The sequence below is a fragment of the Furipterus horrens genome, unplaced genomic scaffold (assembly GCF_987537825.1).
Source record: "Furipterus horrens unplaced genomic scaffold, mFurHor1.1.pri manual_scaffold_6, whole genome shotgun sequence".
NCBI classification, from domain to species: Eukaryota; Metazoa; Chordata; class Mammalia; order Chiroptera; family Furipteridae; genus Furipterus; species Furipterus horrens.
This window is the reverse complement of record NW_028327176.1, coordinates 39,442,966-39,466,303: the sequence shown is the minus strand read 5'-3', so window position 1 is coordinate 39,466,303 and position 23,338 is coordinate 39,442,966. Positions and strand designations below refer to the sequence as shown.

The following is a 23,338-nucleotide window of genomic DNA, read 5'->3' as shown; positions in this document are numbered from 1 at the left end:
TACTGCCAATTAAAGAATTCCCAAAATGGTCTACGCTAACTTGGAAGGGAAAACCATTTAATGAAACATACCTCCAGATCCTAATATCCTATGCCTTTTGCCAATCCAAAATTTTGGTGCTCTAACCCAGGGTCTAAACAGCCTTCCAGCGTTTAATGATTTGTTTTCTATTTAAATTACTGATTGAAAGTAGTCTTTTCTTAGATCAATTTTATCTTTTTTCAACAATATACAGAGGAACAAAGATAGAAAGTCAACTCTAGAAATACCAGATAAAGCTGACTTAATAACCTAGGCATGATTCCCATAATACATATCTAAAACCAAAACCAAAACAAACAAACAAACAAAAACCCCAGTCGGCAGAGCCCAGAAAGTTGTCTAAATATTTTTGTGCAGCATTCTTGCATTCTAGTGTCAAAAAGGATCTAACCAGTCTCTGCTCTAGCACCTTCTGTGTAACCCGGGAGAGTTTCCTCCCCTCCCTGTGGGACAGGTGTGGGCGGGTTAAACCAAACCTACAAAGCAAGAGTGACAAACGTGGTGGTCTGTAAAGCACGCGGGAGAAGGCAGACGTTATCATTAGACTTACAGCAACTGCTTCCAGAAGGAGCCCATTTAAGCACTGACTCAGGGAGCTCATCCAACAGACTAAAACAAAACAGAGTAACACACAATGAGTTTGTTTGCGATCCTGTGATCCAGTGTTTTGATTAGAAAACAAAAACTCAAATTCTGTGTTGGTGAATCACCGGTACCTTGACTTTTAGTACTTTTTCTCACCCGCAGGGAATGGGTTAGGATGCAAAGTAGGGGTGGGCAAGACCCCCCAATTCTCACTGACCAGTTGTATGTTGGTCACCTAAAACTAAATAATAAATGCTTTAATTCAAAGCTTGTGTGTAAAATGTAAATGGAGAAGCAGCACCATCTATCATAATTTTTTCTTAAAAATGAGAAAAAAATACATACAAAAATTATATCTGGAATTTAAGAATATTTTTCCTCAAGAACCTACCATTGGGTAGTGTTTTATGCTATCCTATCAAAAGAGGTTAATAAACCTCCAAAAAAACAAAACAAAACAAAAACCATTCTAACAATTTTCAGTGTTTTAAACTGAGTAAGTACAACTTTCAGGTTGTTTCAGCCACAAATACATAAATATTCAACTAAAATTACTGATATGAATGTTTGATTCATAAACTCAGGTGCAGGAAGAACTGCAGCAATAAGTGCACTGACCTAATATCACCCTATGTCAAGAAAATAAAGGGCATAAGGGAGACATGGTGTCATGGTTGAATATGTAAGCATGCCCTTATGGGAAATTCACTGTTATGCTTTCTCAGCAAATTGAATAAATTATAATTATGTATTATACACTATAGGAAGTTTGAAAATGTCTACAGTTTACCTTAATTGTATATTTCATAATATATTAGCTTTACTGATATATAGGTTTTTGCTAGTAATCAAATCAAAATGAAGATACTAACATATGTAAGGATCCCCAAAATGTAAATGGAGATTATATTTATTAGCACTATATTTTATTATTTTATATGATCCCTTATTATTATATTTGAATACACATATAGGCATAGTAAAGATATCAACAATGAATGCATCTATAGATGCATATTGATAAAAAACAAATCATATTAGGAAGTCTTAAGAGAAAAAGATGCATAGTCATTAGAATTAAAATGCTAATCTTTGAAATAAAGTACATTATTCCAGTTTAGTAAACTGAGGCAGAAAATTAGATACCAAGACTATTTATATATACTTATTGCTGTGCTTTGAATTGACCCATATATTGAAAAATGTCAGTTACATGGGGGTTAATATGGATACATTGTTCACTGCAGTAAATAACTGATAGTTCTAATACTGATTTATAGAAATATGTTTATTTTGGGTGAGGGACTAGGATGATCTACATTCCAAGTAGAGAAATATTTCATATAATATTCAGTATGTCAGTATTTACAAATGTAGTCTGTACTATTCGGCATCTGCAGGCTAGCTTTCCCTCTATTAAGAACCAGTGCCACACTGAATCTGAACATTATTTTCTGTGATCAGCTGCCCCTTCTGTAAACTTCTGTTGTAACATGCCCTACTTAAAACATAGCTGCCTTTTCCAATTGTGATATTATATCTGTGGATAACTACTGTTGAGCGTATCTTGGTATATAATATAAAAAATAGTTATTCTGTGCTACATGCAATTGACGTTTTCTTAGGCCTGATCAGTGAGAAAATAGTAAAATAGTAACACACTCTGTTCTCGGTCTGACCTAATTTCCATGCTAACAGATTCCAGCTGAGAAAAATTGAATGTGAAATATTAAAAATGTTTAGATGGCTGCAAGATTATCTTTCATATAAACACCTTATATAAATTTTTTTTGTTTTGTTTCTTCCTTCAGAAACAAAATATACTCCCTTCAAGACACAGGCTTAAGAAAGAGCTATGTAACTCTCGCTTGAAAACTATAGGCCATATTTGTCCCATTTCACATTGTTGCTTTGCACAGTTCACATCAATCACACCGAGCTCAGACTACGTACATATGCTTACACAGTGCTAACTTGAAAATACTCTTTCGTGAAAATACCACCACCTGGAATCTATGCTTTGGAAAACACCATGTGAAGGAACACCTATTTCACTTTATAGTTCGTATTACAACTCACGTACATGTGATTTCATAGTTGTTATCTTAATGGATTTTATGTCTGTAATCTGTTCAGTTTTTTAAATAATACTTTTCAAATTCAAGAAATGTGCTTTGGTTATCGTGTTGGGTAAGCAGTAACTTCTCTGGGATCCCGACTCCCTTTAATGGATCCCCTCAGACCTGTTGCTGCATATGAGGGGATTATCTGAAAGTCGTTACTTTGTTTTAGCCGCCTGGACAGCCACGGGGTCCTGCAGGTTCCGTTCCCAGGGCAGCTTTCCACACAACCACCGCAGGAGGCAGTAGCCGAGGATTTCAAGGTCACTTCGTCTGGACAGGGCTATAGGAGGAAGCATGAAGAGAGAAAGATGAGGGAGTTTTGAGAACAGAGAATCACTGATTTAACTACTATTGATGAAATATGAAAAAGCCAAGTGGGCAACGTGTTTTGTTTGTTCAGCTGGAGTAAAACTTAGGCGCGAGGCGTTTGGCTCCAGTCCACAGACAGGCAGTGACTTGTTGCTGTTGAAAGAAAGGGTCAGTTTCCTCACCTCCTCCAACTTCATCCTTCCTTAGTCTAGCCTGTCACATGAACTTGATCTCCATGGCCTCTGACATGATCCAGACAACCCATAACCTGGCACCAACACTTTCTCAAAGAGCCAAGCAGTAAAACAAAGAAATAAATGTCTGCAGCTAAATTGCTAACATATGTTCCAGGAAGTCCATGGGGTCCGCATTGGTCATGCAGAGACCCTGCAAGTGCAGACTAAACACTGATGGCCTTTTCTGTTCCACTTGCACTAGCAGCACTTAAAGTTGGAAGAACAGGACAAAACTGCCATCTAGTGTGCAGTATTAAAAAATAGGTCTGTCTTAAGATTTTTTTAATTAACGAGAAGTACAGGATAAAACATGCCTACTGTTTTGGGCACATGCTTCTAAAATTTTACAAATATTATTTTTATATATAAACAGCACTAAACAAAGATTCTGATCAAGCGTCCTCAATAGAAACTATAAAGATGAGGCAATGGTGTGCATGGGAGTGTGGGCAGAGGTGGTGGGAAGTATATTGTGAAGCCAAAGAGCTTTCAGCATTTACAAGATGGCTTTTCATATAAAATGCAGTGAAAGAACATTTTTAGGCCAATGCAAAGACCACTTATTTCAAACTACTAAATGCTATAGACTAATTCCATCATAATTTTATTTTATTTTTTAAAGTGCCTTATTTCAAAAAATGAACAATGAAATCTAAGGAACATGTCAAATATAACAAATATTACTGAAATAATAATTTAAAAATGAACCAAATCCCACAGAATAAACTCACTTCTATAATCACTCCCAATTGTTATAAAACAATAGGTTGGTATTTACATTTCTACCATTATTTGAATGCTTATCTGTCCAGGGTTATACAATCTCCTAAGTGTCATCTGTGGCTGTTAAACTTGGTATCCTATTTTATTATGTTTCATTAAATAAACTCCAAAAAAAAAAAAAATCGCTCAGTAAACTTAGTTTTTATTTTAAAAAGTTATTCAAGAACAATGCTCCTAGCATGCCACAACCACTTTGGTCAGCACACATAAGTTATTATAAAAGCAGAAGACAAGATTAGCTCTTACACATACTCCATCTTAACTGCTATTAAAGTATTGGATTATTAAAGACCCTTCAGTCTAGCAGAATGCTACAATCCCATGGGGGCCATTTACTTTCTGCACAAGCTTCAACAATGTCCTAATGCAAGTGCTGGCTCTCATATGAAAATAAAAACACAATCTCTAGCACACTGTTTGGTAGTGATTTCTTCAGTAATAAATCTCCCATTAATAATGGAATGGTTCCGTTTGTACAGATTGCTCACAAGTCCCTTTTTCTCTATGGCAATTCCTGATTACCACCACTTAGAAAAATTCACATCCTCTAATTTTCAAAAAATTATATTCAGGCACCTGTTCGGATGACACAGACTACACACAAGAGGCTATCTGAGGAAAAACAATCAAGAATTAAAATGGAATGAACCTTCCCAGTCACTTCCTCCCACACTCCAAGTGAGGGATTAATTGATATGAAGCTGCAGTAATGACAAGTCATTTAGATTTCTGAAGTCAATATTTCATAAACTGATCTTCATTTGAATAGCCCTTCAAGAGTTAACTTTCCTTCACTATTATGGTTTGGTCTTACCGAATTAAAATACATCATCACATTTTCAACTTTTTACTTATTTTCTTTTACTGTATAGATACATTAATGACTATGGTTAGGCAAGAGTTTTACCACTGTTTCCATTAAGTTCTATAGAAATACATGTAATGTTTAAAAAGCATCCTGTAGTTCTTTCCCACTGTTAAAGAGAGAGGTGTGTTAAAAGTGTTTCTCAGTACATAAGCTGCCTGGAATTCCGTCCTGAAAAAAAACTTGCAAAGTCTGATGCGTTTTTAGTGAAGTCAAATGCTAAGGTTCTACCAACAATTATGTCTTCTTTTCATCTACTGTATGCAGAAGAGTAATTTTAATATCTGTTAATTAAAAATACCCTAGATGTCAATATGTATGTAAATAATGCAATAAATGATCCTTTATCTTTAACTGACTTTCAAATACATCAAAGTATAAATTGCATTACAAAATAATAATTATTGAATCTAGGAAGTGAGTATTTTGATATTTACTAATTATTCTAGCATTTCCCTGTATTTCAAAAGAAAGAAAATGCTGAAAGTAAAAAGAAAAACAAGAATCAATTATAGATGAAGAGGACCATTCATATCTAAGTATAAAATTTTTTTTCAATCTGGAAGCTGAAATATATTATGGATTCTTTTGTTTCTGTATAATTTGTATTTATTTTTTCATTTATTTATTTATTCTTTATTTTACTGTATTTTTTTCCATCACCATTTATCCCCCCATACCCTCTTCCACCCCACCCATCTCCCGCTCCCACAATCACCTGACTGTAACACACAGGGCTCTTCAGTTACAGTCAATAGTACTAAAATCATTAATGGTACATTTCTATTAGACGTCCTAAAAAGTCAAAATATTATTTACAGTGCTATTGGAATGCAGCAAAAATTTAGTCATTCTTATTTTTCTTCTACACTCTCTTGTTAGTTTCCAAATATAATTTAGCATCTAACTTTTAGTTAGCTTATTAATATGGAGCAATGTAAATGACTTTTTGTGGAAAACCTGTGGTGTTCTCGATTGCTAAACAATCCTAAATTATAAAGTTTTGTTAAGAGTAATAACAATTGAAAAAAAAAGTACAGGTGGGAACTTGAGTTCTATTTCACTAGACAGCAAATTACAGAAACAGTTGACACTGAAATTCATCATTAAAATAAAAACAATTGATGTGATTTACAGAGCTGCTATTGTGCCAGACACTCTTAACTACTTTTATATTCTTTCATTTAATCATTCAAACAATATAAGGTAAGTATTATTAGCCCTGTTGACAAATAAGAAAATAGATGCTCAGAGATGTTAAATAACTTCCTCATTATCACACAGCACAAATTCATTGAAATCCATCTTTCAAATCAAAAGCCCACACTCAATCTAATAATTACTTTGCCTCCATCATTAGTTTTAACAACATTGAAGCATTACATATACTACTTCTACAATTAGGGAATTATTTGAAGTAGGCATTTTAATTTAAAATACCAAAAGATACACTGTTTCAAAGATAGTTCTTTTGGTAAGGAATAAGTAAGCAGCAGATCCTGAGGTCTAAGCTGTAGCACTAACAAAAATTTTTATGCAACTATCCTTTCAAGATACTATTTCTTTTAAAGTACTTCATTGTGATGAAGAAGAGAGTCTAGTTAAACCATTAATTCTCAAAGTGTTAAATAGTCCTCCCAAGCTGGTATAAGAACAACAGAGGAGCTACCTTGGAGAACTGGTCCGTATTCTAAAAACAAATTGGAGTGAAATCATCTGGGCCCCATTCATCAAATGGAATGAAAGAAATTGGGAGCAAAAGGAAAGTGCAAGCGTTAATCCCAAAATGGATCTGATTATTTGCCTAAAGTATTTTCTGTTTAGTTTTATTTGTTATATAGAGTAATATTATGAAGTGTGAAGAAAAACAAGTTTGGTAGGTAATAATAAAGGGAACTTGAAAACTCCTGCCTCAAGCAGACAGGGTTTAAATGCCCCAAATACTAGTTTATATGCTCAGAAATCACAATAAGAAAGCGGAACATATCTGAATAAGATGCTCACCTGACCAAGTGAAGGGGGACTACATGCAAAACAAATTTAAACTTCAGTTTTATTTTCCTGACTACTAACCTATGGTAGTCAGTATTTTGTAAATTCAGATGTGTAACACGCTGGAAAATGTTATGGTGGCAACAAATCTTTGTAATTTCAAAAAGGGTATTAGAAAAAGAGAATGCAATGTGTGACATTGCAAATAAAATATTAAACCCAGGTCTCCCTTATTTTTTCTGTTCCTTTTAATTCTAAGCCTTAATTGTTCTTTTCTTTTTATGAAACACTACAGTGAATGAAGGCTTAGAAAAGTTATTCAACAGAGCAAAGGATACACATTTGTCCCATGTGTATTCTTAACCCAACCGAATAGTTCAGCCTGTGTCGTGACTTTAAAAGTCACGTCTAAATGTGAAAATTGGGTTAAGCCATAGAGAAGAAATCGTATCTTCATTATTGTTTACAAATACGTCAACCGAAGACTATTTACAGAAGTCAGATTTACCTAACAATAGAAATCAACAGTATTTTTTTCTGATTAGTAATAGATCCAACAGAGCATATCAATAACTTGATGGTTTTTCCTTGACATCTTCTAATTGCAAATGAGTTCCTTTTTTGAATCATTGTTTAAGAAGATAAATCTTGTGTAAACCATGTCACTTCCCCAAGTTTGGTAACATGAAAATATATTCTCAGTTTATTTCACATATATTTTGTAAGTTGGAGTGCAGAATTAGAGTGAAATGCAACCATGCAAGAAATAGCAGAAGACTTGGATTTTGTATATGATAGCAACTGGCAAAAATAAAAAAGGAAGTAATATATCTTTCCTTGATACTGAACACGTTACATAAATAAACAGACATTTAAAATGCAATTTAGACATCATATTTTATGGTCATCAATGATGTCAAATTAAAACAGGTATTATACACTCAATGCACAGGTCTGAAGTATTTAAAAAAAGCTCAATATGTTAAATGCAGTATATCTCTAGAGAAATTAGGTATTGACTGCATGCCTCAGTGAGTAGAAAAATCTACAAAAATCCATACCACACATTGATCCAAATATCGCTTTTTTAACATTACTAAGAATGTAACAAATTTTAAAATAGTATATTTGACACAGATATAATTCTCTTTAATTACTAGGCAACGAGTCCAAAATATGTCAATGTTTATACATGTTAGAATAAAAAACTAATAATAGAAGAGATAAGCCCAATATAATTACCCTAAATTTATACTAAGTGAAACACTTCAGCCACTCAGAAAATACCTTTGGGTTATATAAGAGAATTAAGTTTAAAAGAGTAACTGCAATTTAAAAAAAAAAACAAAACATACAGGTATATAGATGTATGATAGTTCCTGAAATAGTTATCCATTTACCTGTCAATTTAGTCATCCATCTCTATATATCTCTTTGGTTTGTAATAATACAAGTAACCCTGCTTTTACATAAAGCTGAACTAGAAAATGATTAGGTGAAACTGCTGATTGGTACCTTATAACAATCTCCATTATAAAAACCCAACTAATCCACAGAAATATGAGAGTTAGGTTTATGAATAACCACAATAAAAAGTGCAGAGACCAGAGAGTCTGATCAGGTTAATAGTTTCTGTTAAATGGCTAATTCATAAACCACTTCTACACTGAAGTCTGAATATTTCCCTGGGCCTAAGGAGACACAGATATACCTGACACAGAACAAATGCTTTGACAACCTGAGGTTTCATCTCCGGGTGATAAGTTGTTTCGTTCTTTAGGTTTTCCTTTACATTATTTTTCTAAGTACTTATTTGATCTCTTAGTTGGACTGGTATAGAAAAGATTTTTCTAAGATTAAACTACATAGTGGCTGTACTGAAAGCAAACACATAAATATTTATGAATCTGACCTTCTGAATTAACCTACAGGATTTATGGCCCTGTTTATTCTGGTTCCTAGAGATGGCTAAATAATTATTTCATTTCTAATAAAATCCTAAAGTGAAATGTTTTATTTTAGAAAATTAAATGCAAAATATTAGGAATGAATCCAAATATTTGAGGATATAAAACCCTTTATATTCCAGACTAAAACTGCATATTAAAACTTTAGCGCACACACACACACATGCAGCTATGTGTGCACATGTTTATGTACATACTTACGTATGCATTTATATATGTCGATATTATAGATATGCCTATAAGTTTAATATGAATTCTATTTTAAATGCATTAAAGAAATCTTACAGGAATCCTATGAAACTTATAAAAATGAATTATTTACTCCAGTATATAACTTTCCAACGAATACCAAAAATCTGTAATATAGTTTCTTCCCTGAATAGTCCTCCCAAGGAGGCATTATCTTTCTTCCATCATTCTCAGTTCAATATTCTCCCCCAAAGACCTAGCATGGTGAAATCTACCCAACTCATTACATGTATTATTCTTTAGAAAGAAAACAACTTTAAATGGACTACAGAATAAAAATTTGTTCAAACCTTTTATGAAGACAGTACAATAAAAACACTGCCCTAAGCTATGGAATAATTGTAGAGGACTTTCAGAATTACTACCGTTCAACCAGGCCAATGTGCAACACCTCTTCTCTCCAGTCAACAATCACGCTGGTTTCCTAGCTGTTTTAATAATCAAAACCACAGCGTATCAGGATTAGACCTACCAGCTGAAGTAAGTGGTCCAACCATAAGTTCACATAACCAGACAAATGCTTAAGAATCTATAATTTCCAGTTATACAACTAGCAAAAAGCACTCCCAGGTTTCTGAAAATTCTTTTATACTAACAAATCTGGTGGCAAAAGTGAAGAACAAAATCCACTGACAGTAAAAGAATTTTAAATTTAACAAGAACTCACTATCAATGAACATTTGATTCCTAAATTTCTAATTTAATTAAAGCCATGTCCCATTTATATCTTTAAATGTTCATTGATTCATTAACAATGTACATGGTGAAAAAATACACAACATTCCTTAATTTCAGTGGTCATTACTTTTCTAACCAAACTATCCTTGAAAAGTAATGTAGTGATTTCTTTTACTCTAATCCAAAGGATAAAAGCTAATTTCTATTTCAGAAAATTTAGCCTATGATTCTTCCAGAAAGGATGAAAGTATACACCTGACACTCTTGCACTTGTCTCACTTTCCCACTGGCCTACCTTAAACGAGGGTGAGTTTTAATTGCTCTGGAAAACTATCAAGACCCTCTGAATTACATGGTCAATGGTCCTTTTAATAGAAAAAGCAATAATATTACAGTTGTTTGCACCAAGTAAAACTTGTTAGAAAGTCTCAGTTTAGGGTAACAGTTCAACAGTCATTAACAAGTACAATTGTCTAATTGCCTTTTGGTGAAAATGTGGTTCTTTTAAAGCTGTTTAAAATTATCTGTATGGTTTAGCATATTTGAAAATACTTTTATAACCAAAGTTTAAAGAATATAATTTTGAAAGCCAAAGTTTTTCAATAATCACCCTTTTTTTTACTAGCATAACATTAGAATTGACTTTTTGTCTTGCTGACAGAGCAACTAAGAAAGTACAGTTGCATTGACCATATTGATTGTGAGCAAAGCAGCCATCAGTGGGACTCTGCACCATATATTTTCAATATTGACCTCCTACTTCCTTTTCCATGGCTTTCTGAGTTGGCTATTGGATTTGGACTGCAGTGTAATAAACAGCTAAGGTTTAATTAATGGTAAATGAATACAAGACATAGGTTATGACTTTAACTAATTAGGGAATTGTTGAATTAAGTCTGCCTTGGAATGCAAGGCAGTACAATCAATATCCAATAAAAAGGCTATGTATGTAATTTACCTGCAAATGTGTTTCCAATACCATCAAAGTGAGTTTAAATAAGTAAGATATATGAAAAGAGACTAGGAGAGATTTCCACAAGTTAACACTTTATAGTTTCAGAAAAGAGGTCCTGATTGTTGAGAGATGGTATCTTCCAAAGCTCTGATAAGGGCACAGTGAAAAACAGAAATATCTCTTCACATGTGTACCTTTACCAAATCTGTAATATTCACTACAGTATAAAAATCCAGTTGTTGGCCTCCAAGTTGAACCTACACAAACTAGTAATTTCCTGCCCAAAATCAGCATCAAGCTTTGCTTTCTTGACACCCTTTTTGCCTTTTTCTCATTTGTCACAGTCTGTATCTCCTCCCATGTTAATACAAATACTCAATGGCATACACAAATTCACTACTTTTGATAAAAATCTCACCACCACTCTCACTCATCACAGTGACTATGCAAAGGTCATTTCATGAAGTCTTATTACTCTTTAATTATTCTTGTGAAATAAAAATAAGAAAAAGAAAATGAAACTCACCTACTCCCTTGTGGGCATCCAAGCTGGTAAACTCCATCGTCCCATTATGGCCTTTTCTAGGATTTTCCTGATACTGTTTGTGGTTCCCATTGGGACAATATCTGTAAGCAAGTCCATAATCTGCAAGATAAACCTGGAAGACATGAACAGACAAATGAATAATGCTTTGTCCTCTGAAAATATAACCTTTATAATTAAGTCTTAAGAAACTGTTAGGTTAAGAGCAGCCCTAAATCTTCATTTTATTAAACCAAATGATGCTTAGAATAAAATATATACGACTGGGGGCCATAACAACTAACTTCCCAACTTAAATCCTTACTTGATCACAGGCGTATCTTGTTTCTGAGCTGACTTAGACTGTTAGTCTTTTTATTTTGCTCCCGGATTCCCTCCCCTTCAGGTGGGTATCTAGACATCATAAACCATATACTTTTTATCTGAATTCGTACAGCTTATGAGGCTCTGCCTTTTCCTGTAACCCTCTCCCTGTAACAAAATTGTTTCAAGCAGGGAGGGAGAGATGAGAGCAAACAAACTAACAATATAAACCTAATGTTATAGGAGCCTCCATTAACAGGAAGTATAAAGATAGTGAACAGACTAAGAGGTAACGACTCAAAAAAACACCAGCATGTTGTCCGTATTTAAGAATGAACATCAATGTGGTACCTTGGCCTTTCAGACCAATCCATACCATCACTGTTATCTTTGTAAGTCAGTCAGAATTGCAAGCAGGGTTTCCAAACAGAATATAAATTGTTAAGTCAGAAGGCAAATCAAGTGACTTTTCCTCTGATTACTTTCGAGAAAGAGGAGGCAACTTGTTTTGCTTATATATTTATTCTGTCATGATGTCAAAATATAGTAGTTCCCAATTACATGTTATCATGCTCCCCCCCAAAAGAAAGCTTTTTCAACTCTTAAAATGTGTTGTTTCATATATATTTCTTTAAAATTTAAGGATTGAGACATTTCATGATGTAGCTACAAGGCAACAGAGTAGTATTGAAAAACAAGTTGTATCTGAAAATATCTATTAAAAGAAAATTTAGTATTTAAATTTTAGTTTAAGTTTTTGGCTTTAGGATAGCCTACGTAGGAGGTATTTTGAACTTCAAAATACAAAGAGCACAGAGTTTTCTTCATTTGTTGGAGAACACTGCTTTCTAGCATGTTCGAAAACATGGCATTTCAGTATCATCTCTCTTGCCCACATGTGCTGTCTCAGCACGGTCTCAGAAGTAACTGACACCTCTGCCCTATGCAAATCGACTTCAGGATCAGATGCATAACTGGTTCCTTGCTTTCCCTATTTATGATGCATTTTCATCTTTATTTCAAGAACTAAATTGATAAGACTTCATTTTACAAAGTAGATCCTGGAAATGTACATATGGATAATTTAGCAAACAAACATACAGTGAATACACTAAAGAAGTTTACAATATTATGAATGAATGAATGAATGAATGAATGAAAAGAGCTATCAGAAAGCTTTCCATGTAGTCACTAGCCAAAAAGATAAGACTGAAACTTCATGGAGTACCTAATATACATCAGAGCATGCTAAGAGCTTTACATCCATTAACCTAGGCCATCCTCACAGAAATCCTGGAAGTAGGTACCATTATCTTCAGTTTACTCATGCAAACTGAACTTAGTGAGTTTATGTGACTTGTGAAGTAAAATGGAGCCAGAGTCTGACTCCAGAATTTTCCCTCTCGATCATAGTAACTTGCAATGCACAAGTTAAAAAGGCAAGGAAGACATTATTCAAGACCAGTGCAATAGGGGAGAGATTAAACTCAACTCCACTGAAACAAAGCTGGGAAAGTTTTTAAGTGCTGGGGGTGAGCTAGTCAAAAGTACTGAAGGGCATTAGGGGAGGCTGGTCAATGTGGCTAGGTTATCTATGTTTGCTAATTGGTGCTTGGGCTCCTACCCTTCTTCAGTGACTGAAGGGATAGGAGCACATGTTTCTTAAAAACTACATTTTAAAGGGATGACTCCCAGGTCCTTGAGAAAGGACTTTTCTTTGTTGGGAGATTTTTTATTATAGGTTAATCTCCTTACTAGTCATTGTTCTGTTCAGATTTTTTATTTCTTCATGATTCAATCTCGGTAGGTTGTATGTTTTTAGGAATCAATCTATTTCTTCTAGTTATCTAATTTGTTGGCATATAATTGTTCACAAAAGTTTCTTATGATTCTTATATCTGCATTATTAATTGTAATGTCTCTTCTCTCATTCCTAATTTCATTTGGGTCTTCTTTAAAAATTTTTTACTGTATTTTTTTCCATTACCATTTAGTCCCCTTATACCCCCTCACCCCTGCAATCACCACACTGTTGTCCATGCCGAGTCCTTTTTTTTTTTTTGCTCAATCTCTTCACACCTTAACCTCCCCCAACTCTTAGCTGTCATCCTGCTCTTTCTGAGTATGTCTCTATTTTCCTTGTTAGTTCTGTTTGTTCATTAGATTCTATATGAGTGGAATCATGATATTTGTCTTTCTCAGACTGGCTTATTTCACTAAGCATAACAATGTTCTCCAGGTCCATCCATACTGTCACAAAGCATAAAATTTTCTTTTTCATTATGTCCGAGTAGTAGTCTATTGTGTAAATGTCCCATAGTTGTTTTATCCACTCATCTACTGATGGATACTTTGGTTGCTTCCATATCTTGGCAATAGTAAATAATGCTGCAATGAATATAGGGGTGCTTATGTTCTTTCAAACTAGTGTTTTGGGTTCCTTTGGATATATTCCCAGAAGTGGGATCACTGGGTTGAAAGGCAGATCCATTTTTACTTTTTTGATGTATCTCTATGCTGCTTTCCACAGTGGCTGCACCAGTCTGCATTCTCACCAACAGTGCAGAAGGGCTTTCTCCACATTCTTGCCAGCACTTGTTGATTTACTGATCATAGCCCTTCTCACAGGTGTGAGATATCTCATTGTGGTTTTAATTTGCATTTCTCTAATGATTAGTGACACTGAGCATCTTTTCATATGCCTGTGGACCCTCTGTATGTTCTTTGGAGAAGTGTTTGTTCAGGTCTTTTGTCTATTTTTAAAAATTGGGTTGTTTGGGTTTTTTTTTTTTTTTTTTTGGTGTTGAGTTTTGTAAGTTCTTTATAAATTTTGGATAGTAACCCTTTATCAGATGTATTGGCAAACATGCTCTCCCATTCTGTGAGTTGCCTTTTTATTTTTTTGATGTTTTCCTTTGCTCTGCAAAAACTTTTCATTTGATGTAGCTAAAGGTTTATTTTGTTTGTTTACAAAAAAACAGCTCAGTTTCACTGATCTTTTCTATTCTCTTTTTAGTCTCTTATTTCATTTGTTTTCACTCTGAAACTTATTTCCTTCCTTTTACTAATGTTGTGCTTAGTTTGTCCTTCTTTTCCTATGTCCTTTAAGTATAAAGTTATGTTGTTTTATCTGAGGTCTTCCTTTTTTCTTAATATAGAAGTTTATTGCTATAAACTTCCCTCTTAGAACTACTTTTGCTGTGTCCCATAAACTTTATAATGTTGTGTCTCCATTTCCATTTGTCTGAAGGTATTTATTTCCCTTTTGACTTCTTCTTTGACCCTCTGATTGTTGAGGAGCATGTTGTTTAATCTCCACATATTTGTGAATATTACAGTCTTCCTCTTGTAATTGATTTCATTGCGGTTAGAAAAGTTGCTTGATATGATTTCAATCCTCTTAAATTTATTAAGATTTGTTCTACGGCCTAAAACAATCTATTCTAAAGATTGTTTCATGTGCACTTGAGAAAAATGTGTATTCCATTGTTGTTGGATACAATGTATTGTATGTCTATCAGGTCCATCTAGTTTAACATTATAGTTTAAGCCCAATGTTTCCCCAATTATGTTCTGTCTAGATAATCTAGTCATTGTTGAAAGTGGGATATTGAAGGCCCTGACAATTATACTACACCTGTCTATTTTTCCCTTTAGATCTGTTAATACCTGCTTTCTATATTAGGTGTTCCAACATTCGGTACATAATTGGTGGTCTTAATAGAGTTGTGGGTAGAAGCCAAAGAGTCATAGGCAGCTATTGCACAACATAGTAAAACCAATAACTATCTCCACTCCACTATGTAAACCCTTTTTTTTTTTTTTTTCAGTTTGGATTTTTATCTACTAGTATACCCTATGATTCAAAATATTTATATTCTTATAGATTTTATGCGAATTAAGTTCTCTAAAATTCTCATGAAAGTTTTACTACCAAAATCTATTAATACTTTAAAATTATAGATTGTGAAGAACTAATAAGGAAATTCAGAAGTGATTGCATTTGATGGGTAGAGATTTGATATAAGAGGTAGTAAAGCCAATAATTTGTACAAAGTAAAAAATATTGACAAATTATTTTATTCATATTGGGTCAAAGTTGGAGTTTCTACTAAGATAATTTTATAGAAATACAGTTTAGAATTGTGTTAGAATAATTCAAAGTAAGAAAAAAAGGCTGAGTAATGTCAAACAAGATCAGGAAGGAAAGAAAGGAAGGAACATTTGTTGAGATTCTAATTATATGATAACTACTGAGCAAAATACCTTTCAAAAATTATTTCACTAAATCCAATCAATCACCCAGCCAGGTAGCTTGGTCTTATCCTAGATATGAGGAACCTGAGCATCCCAATAGTTAAATAACTTGCCTAAGTCACAGAGCTAGTAAAGAATAGAAGAAGGATTCAAATCCATGCCAATATGACTTTAAAGTCCTTTATTTAAATACAACATATAATTTGGGATTCTGCCCATTTATGAAATTTTGTTGAAGTAAATATAAGTAAGCATAACTCAATCTACAGTAGCGTTTGCATTCTAGGTCCTTTTTTTGTATGCCCTGAACTATGAACAATTTTTACATTTTTAGGACTATACAAAAGAAAAAGAATATGTAACAGAGACCCAAACATGGCCCACAAAACCCACAGAAGCCTAAAATATTTGGTATCTGGCTCTTTTGAGAAGTTTGTCAACCTCTAATGCAAAGCAGAACTTGGTTTCAGTTAACATTTTTTACATTACATTTTTTTCCTGTGAAATCAAAAATAACAGCTAGGTAATATTTTTTACTTTAAGTATAAATATATATAATACCCCTAGTTTCAGAAGCTTGTAGTAGGAAACTCAAGATCACCAATCAGGTGGAGGACCATTCTTTGTGTTATAATAAGACCAGACACAGTAAATTTAAAACCAGCTCCCTAATGCATTTTAAATTTTCTTTTTATGTCACTTAATCTGAATTTAATAACCATGCCCTTTCTCCATGAGTAAAAGGACAGCCCTGCCTGCTTCTCCCTCCATAGAACTTTCTGGTACCTTGTACTGCCTCTCACATTTCTACAGTGTACTCTTTTTTTTTTTTTTTCACCTTTCCTAGATATGTTTATGTTTTTATAAGTTCGTGAGGTAGGCATGGATGATATGTGTCATTATCCAGATTTCACAGGTGAAAAGTAATGTGATATATTCAGTTAATGCAAGTCACCCAACACTCACCAAGTGCAGCTTCTACAAAGAGTTCTGTTTGTGTGAATTTCTTAGCATTCTCACAAAACACCTAATCTGAGCTGAAGCTTTCATGAATTTTTTATTTACTATCTTATTATTGAAGGCCGTATAGCAGCCACTGAGGTGTAATTCCCAGCTAGAATGAACTGGCCTTTCACCTATGAGGAGCAATAATCTGAAAACCTCCCATGCCAGGATCACTAGGAACAACCAGAACATGGAAGTCAAGGCCACACTTCTCCCGGGCAGCTCCTGGCAAACAATGATTATGGCAGCGATATTGTGTGGCCAATTCTACCCAATCAGAGACTCTTCCACTGGGCATTTTTTGCTCTGCTGGTCCCTTATGGGTTAGCTGAGACTTTGTCAGAACTGGATCAGAGTCTGAGCTCTCTCTGCTCAATCCTTCTTGCCCCGTTTCCTTTCACAGGTGTCATACCAGCACCTGGCTCTGAAAGCATCCCTGTCCAATCATGCTTCTTCTCCTTTTATCCCTCATGGGAAACATTCTTTTTCCCCCAATAAAGCCCTTGCACACCTAATTGTCTCAGCATCTGCTTCTCTGAGAACTGGATTTGACATAGATGGTCTGTAAATTACAGCCTTGATTAAAAGCTCTAAACAAATGAAAATGTGAACAAAGTTGTCTTTGATGACCATAAAAAAATACAATTTTTCTATATTAAACAAGCCTGTCTCAAAAATCAACATCCTATTTTACCTAGCTAGATTTTTACTGGTGTATGTCACAACCTCAAGTTCTGTACTTATAGTTAAACCTTTACTTCCCATCTCCTTTGCTTCCTAATGCTTATAGGCTCTTACATTGCTTTATTTTTCCAAAGGGGTGGGTGAAACTAACAATGAAAGGACACCTGTGATAACTCCTCTCTCCAGTGAATTGCATGGGAAGGGCCTTTGTCTCAATTCGACACCCCACGTGCTCTTCTCCACCTCCTACCATACATCCTGGATTCACAATTTACGCTTCCTGGGTTCCCTGCTTATCGTTGAATCCCCTTCCAGCATGTAGAGCCCTTTAACCACCAGGCAACTTACTGGGTTTTCATTTGTGTCGACATGGATTCACTATCTTAAAAATCACAGTTACATGTGCATTACCATTATTCAGCCTCGGCAAAATAATGCAGCTTTTAAAACTTGCCAGCTTGCTTTTCAAACATAATGCTTATTAGAATAAGCATGAAGATACATTTTTTTCAAAAATACAGTTTGACCTTATCTTTTAGTCCTCTGTAAAAAGTCTGCAGTTTCTGGTTAATGACAGATGTAACACATGCTTATATTTTTAAAAATCTGCTTCTAATACTGGGTTTTTTTTCCTCCTAGATCTCATAACTCATACTTCAAATCTGGAATTTTATCCTTTTTCTTTATACTTACTATTCATTGAGAGAGAGACTTAAAGAAACACCCACGAGGTTATAGGAAGAAGTGGCAGAGAAGGCAGAGAAGCTGCGTCTCTTATCATTATCTTGCCACTCCATCTATTGCTGCATCAGGCCCAAGTCTATGACTCCCTTAAAGGATGGCATCAATTCAAGCATCATAACAAAATAATGAGGTATATTTTAGACCAGTATTCAAAACAACATTAGCATTTTGACCCCATGACCTGCTTTTCTATTCCAACCTGGTTCTTTTAGCAACATATGAAGGCCTATTGGATCAACGAGGGCTGTGACTTAATATGCTTTCCAGATTTTGGGGAGTAAATTCCCTCAATAGTTTGAGGCTAGGGATTGCTTCTTTATTAAAAATGCCCTCACCTACGAAAGAAAACCTTTACAATTATAGTCTATTGCCAATTTGTCTCTTTGACATAAGTTCTCAAGGATTATATAAAAGAACCTATAATACCCTCTCTTTATAATTTCCAATGTGATATCAAAGCATGTAACTTGTGTCTGTCCTTTAATGAAAGAAATAGGCAATGGAAGAGGATAATCTGAATTGCATTCAATTTATGGTCTTCTTCTTTGTCTAAATCAAATCTCAACCTAAGACTTTTCAACATGTCAGAAGCATTCTCAGAGCTTGGTATTTGACTATCATTGCTATAATAAAAAGGTTCACCATGTATAAATTGTGTCTACGTAAAACAGAATTATCCAGCATTCAAAACAGCCTCCCTGTTCTACATTAATTACAATGCTATTGTTTTCAAACACAGTATTTGAGGCAGCCAGCAAAAAGGCCATTCTTTTTTTGTTTTTAAGATTTCATTTATTTTTAGAGAGCGAGAGAGGAACAATCAATGTGTGGTTGCCTCTCGAACACCCCCACTGGGGACCTGGCCCACAACCTAGGTATGTGCCCTGACTGGGAATCAAACCAGTGACCCTTTGGTTCACAGGCCAGTACTCAATCCACTGAGTCATACTAGCCAGGGCAAAAAGGTCATTCTTACATGCACAGCCTCTAGGGCACTGCATAGTTTTTTAATTGCCCCTACACAGGGGGACGTCTTAATCCATCCAATTTATACAATTCAATGAACTGATTCAGAATTCAGAAATGCCATTTTCCCATACTAACTGGTAAAAGAAAAACAAAAACAAAAACACCTATATGTAGCCTTCTGTGAATCAAGATTCTCAAATATTTTGGTCAAAACAGCTCTTTGGTCATGAGTTCATCTGGCCTTCAGAAATAGAAGTGATATGATCAGTAAGAGTCAGTAGGAACTCAATAAACTTGTATTGATTATTGACAGTCAAATACTAAGTTTTCAACAGCATTAACTCTCCTGGGAACTATATTCTTGGGGAGAGGTGCTTTGTTAGATGCATTCCTAAAGTATGAAATCTTTTTACCTCATGTAAGAAACAGACCCTGAATGTTCTATTCCCTAAAACTTGAAGGATGTCTATGATTTAACTGCACACCTGGAAAAATCACAATCATTAAATCCAACTCCATTCCATTTTCTTAACATCTAACCAGAACATCATATGGCTTTTTTTCATAAATCTAAATAATTCTTAGGAAGCAAAATAAAAATTCTATTGTCATAAGCATAACAATAATAAGAAATACTTTCTATCTATAACTTAATGATTGTTTACTATGTGCTTGATATTGGTCTAAGAATTTCACATGTTTAAATCACTTGATCCTTAAAATATCTATGAAGGAGGTACTATTATCCTTATTTTTAGATTTGGAAATGGAAGAACAGAGAGGTACAAAATTATGGCTAAGAACAAAGAGCTAACAAGAGATGCAGCCAGAACTCAAAGCCAAGAGTCTGATTCCAGAATTTCTAGCCTTAACTATTCTACAATGAATTGCCAACATAATTGAAAAGTCTGCAAATAGTCACCATCTTCTATAAAACCTTTTGCCGAGGATTAGGAAAAGGTAAATCCCCCTCTTTGTATATCTTCTTTCTTATCCTTAACAAGAATATTGAGCTCTAGAATAAACAAGGAGACTGCTATAAAGCAGAGATCCCACCACACATATTCAGGAACTAACTGTATGGAGATCCTATGGGCAAGAACAAATCATGTTAAACATACTAACTGATTTGGCCATTCCTGGAGTGGCCCTAGGGAAAATAAAAGAGGATAATTCTTTCTGTCCTCTGTTCTTACCTTCCCCCTTTCCTTTTTCTTTCTCTATCCTGGTGTCCAAAATACACTGCTATTCATGCTAAGGTGTTAACAACTTACATGGACCAGAACATTATTGTGAAATTTTTATTAGCATTAACTGGAATGTTACTCTCTCAACCTCCAATCGAAGGTTTATGTCTAAGTCCCTGTACTAGTTTTGCAGGATTCCTATAACAAGGTCCCACAAACTAGATGACTTAAACAACAGAAATGTATTGTCTCCCAGTTCTGGAGGCTAGAAGTCTGAAATCAAGGTCTTTAGCAGGGTTGAGTCCTCCTGTTGGCTGTGAGGGATCATCTGGCCATGCCTGTTGCCTAAGCTTCTTTGGCTTGTAGAAGTCATCCCTGTCTCTGTACATCATCTTTCTGCTATGCATCTCTCCCCTTTTATAAGAAAAATAATCATATTGGATTAGGGTTTTCCCTAACCACGTCATCTTAATTCAAAAATACCCTATTTTCATATAAGTTTAAATTCACAGATAGTAGGGATTAGAACTTCAGCATCTCTTGAGGGAACATTCATAATTCCATATTAAGTAGTAAAGATCTCTTGACACAGTGGATAATTTCTTCTAACAGGAACTTAAGAAATGTACAAATGGCTTATTTACTGGACTTAGCTATACCATGTCCAGCTCTACTTGGTTGGCTTTATCTGTTACTCCTGAATATTGATTAATCAATTCATTTATACATTAACTTATTCAATTACTCATTGTTCACTCATTTATTTATCAATTTATTATATGCCACATTGCGTGCCACTTGCTAGATGTACATCAGTGAATCAAACACAATCCCTGTTTTTCTAGTTGCAAGATTAGAAACTTGCTTTCTTGAAGGGCATTTAACTGAAAAAATCATACTACCTGGTTTTGAACCAACAGTTTCCTAAGTCAGATTTGTGGCTAACAACTGATTCTATCCAGGAAGTCAGGGGCTATGAAAGGGGACCAAAGAGATCACATGACAAAGGCTACTCAACTACAGAAAGGGAAACTGTGGCAAGGAAGTCTACTGCAATGTGTCATTTGTTTTAATGAAGGAAAAGAGACATTAAGTACAAGTAGAATATAAATTGTCTATATTTCCATTTTCTCATGAATTTTAGGGTAAAGAAGAAAGTGAAAGAAACAAAACTGTATTTGATAATAAGGAATGGTGTTAATTTTGTTAAGTGTGATAATGGCATTTTTATAACATGGTGAATTTTCTGTGTACTTTGAAAATGTATACATAATTATTTAGAGGCAAAATATCATGCTATCAACAATTTATTTTAAAACCTTTCAGTCAAAAAAATAAATAAAATAAAAATTTAAAACCTTACATTTTAAGTCAAAGAGATGGGTACATGGAATTCTCTATTATTCAGAATGTTTAAAATTTTTCAAAACAAAATGTTAAAGAAATATATCTTCCTGAGGCTAAACTGTGTACCTAACAGATTTTCACTTGTCCCACAGTCTCAGTACTGGCAAATAAGCTTCACAAATATTAATTTTAAATATGGAGACACAGCTTCTAAATTATAATTATTAGGCTGTTTTCTTCACTATTTTCTGCTCATCACCACCTCCAAAAAGACTCTAGTAGTCCACATTCAGATAGCTGTTACTTGCATAGTATTAAGAATCTTTTAAATATAAATCTAACCTGGTTTAAAATCAGGTATCTTAATATGCACATATTAAGAATAAATTCTGATAACAGAAACACTATTAAGTATCAGATAACAGAGTTAAAAATAGTAGTATTAATACATTATCGAATATTTGATGGAAATAAAATTGGGGGCTGACTTTACTATCATTTGACAAATCATACTGAAAGAATCCCAAAATAGTAAGTTGGCAGAGCTGGTCTATGAGTGCCAGATACATACAAGCTATTAAATTTCAAAAACAACAAATTCATATGACAAATAATTATAGTGAGACGAAAAATTCAGTAAAAGTGTTCATTTTACAATAACATTAAAGTCATATCATTTTACGGTTCCAGGCCCTGGCTGGGTATCTCAGTTGCTTAGAGCGCCAACCCCATACACCAAGGCTGCAGTTCCATCCCTGGTCAGGGCACCACAAAAAGCAACCAATGGATGCATAAGTAAGTGAAACAACAGAATCTCTCTCCCTATTCTTCTCGCCCCTCTCCCCCTCTCCTCTGCTTTTTTCTCCCTTTCTCTCTCTTTGTAAAACCAATTAAAAACAAAATTTTAAAAAATTTTAATGTTCAATTAACTAAAATCTTAAGAACAAATTTCAAAGATTCTTAACTAAAAATACAGGGCAGAATCTTAGTAGGAAGAAACAAAACAACATGCATGCTATAACTGACTACAAACACAACCATGTTTTTCAATCTAGAGTATAGCCCTATCCACATAATATCAAAATACTTTTAAGTAGCCTTACCAGCTGTGCCATCTAGTAATATTATGGTATCATCAAGCTAAGACATACAACACTACTCTGGAGATAGTGAAATACAGACATATGCTGCCAGGACTAAATTTTGTGTGTTCAACAAAGGAAATGCTATCTCTAAATGGTAACCATAATATGTACACATATCATGCAAAATTCTTACAAACACATTCACACTCCATCTTACCAGTAACTGTGATTGATAAATGGATTGCATTAAAATTCCCTCTAGCAAACAGTGAACAAGCAACTATAATGAGGCTTATGACCTTAACCTATGGATATCCTAGGGAATCTGAGTGAATATTTGCCATCAGATACAGGTCAGTTTCTACAATTCCTGCTCCCAGAATGTCAAATTTTGTCTAAATTTAAACTTCTTAACTTCCTTGGCCAGGC

General features: G+C 34.4%; 1 protein-coding gene across 5 annotated transcripts in view; it reads right to left on the bottom strand.

The window, feature by feature from the left end:
- Window positions 1-23,338, bottom strand: part of VRK2 (VRK serine/threonine kinase 2) — an 81,855-nt gene that overhangs the window by 22,656 nt on the left and 35,861 nt on the right. For all 5 annotated transcript variants that reach the window (XM_090281327.1, XM_090281326.1, XM_090281324.1 and 2 more), the window contains exons 8-10: window positions 11,311-11,443; window positions 2,910-3,030; window positions 593-651 (exon numbers count right to left, since the gene is read on the bottom strand). In XM_090281327.1, the coding sequence (XP_090137453.1) occupies window positions 593-651; window positions 2,910-3,030; window positions 11,311-11,443 (313 nt within the window). The remainder of the gene's footprint in view (window positions 1-592; window positions 652-2,909; window positions 3,031-11,310; window positions 11,444-23,338) is intronic.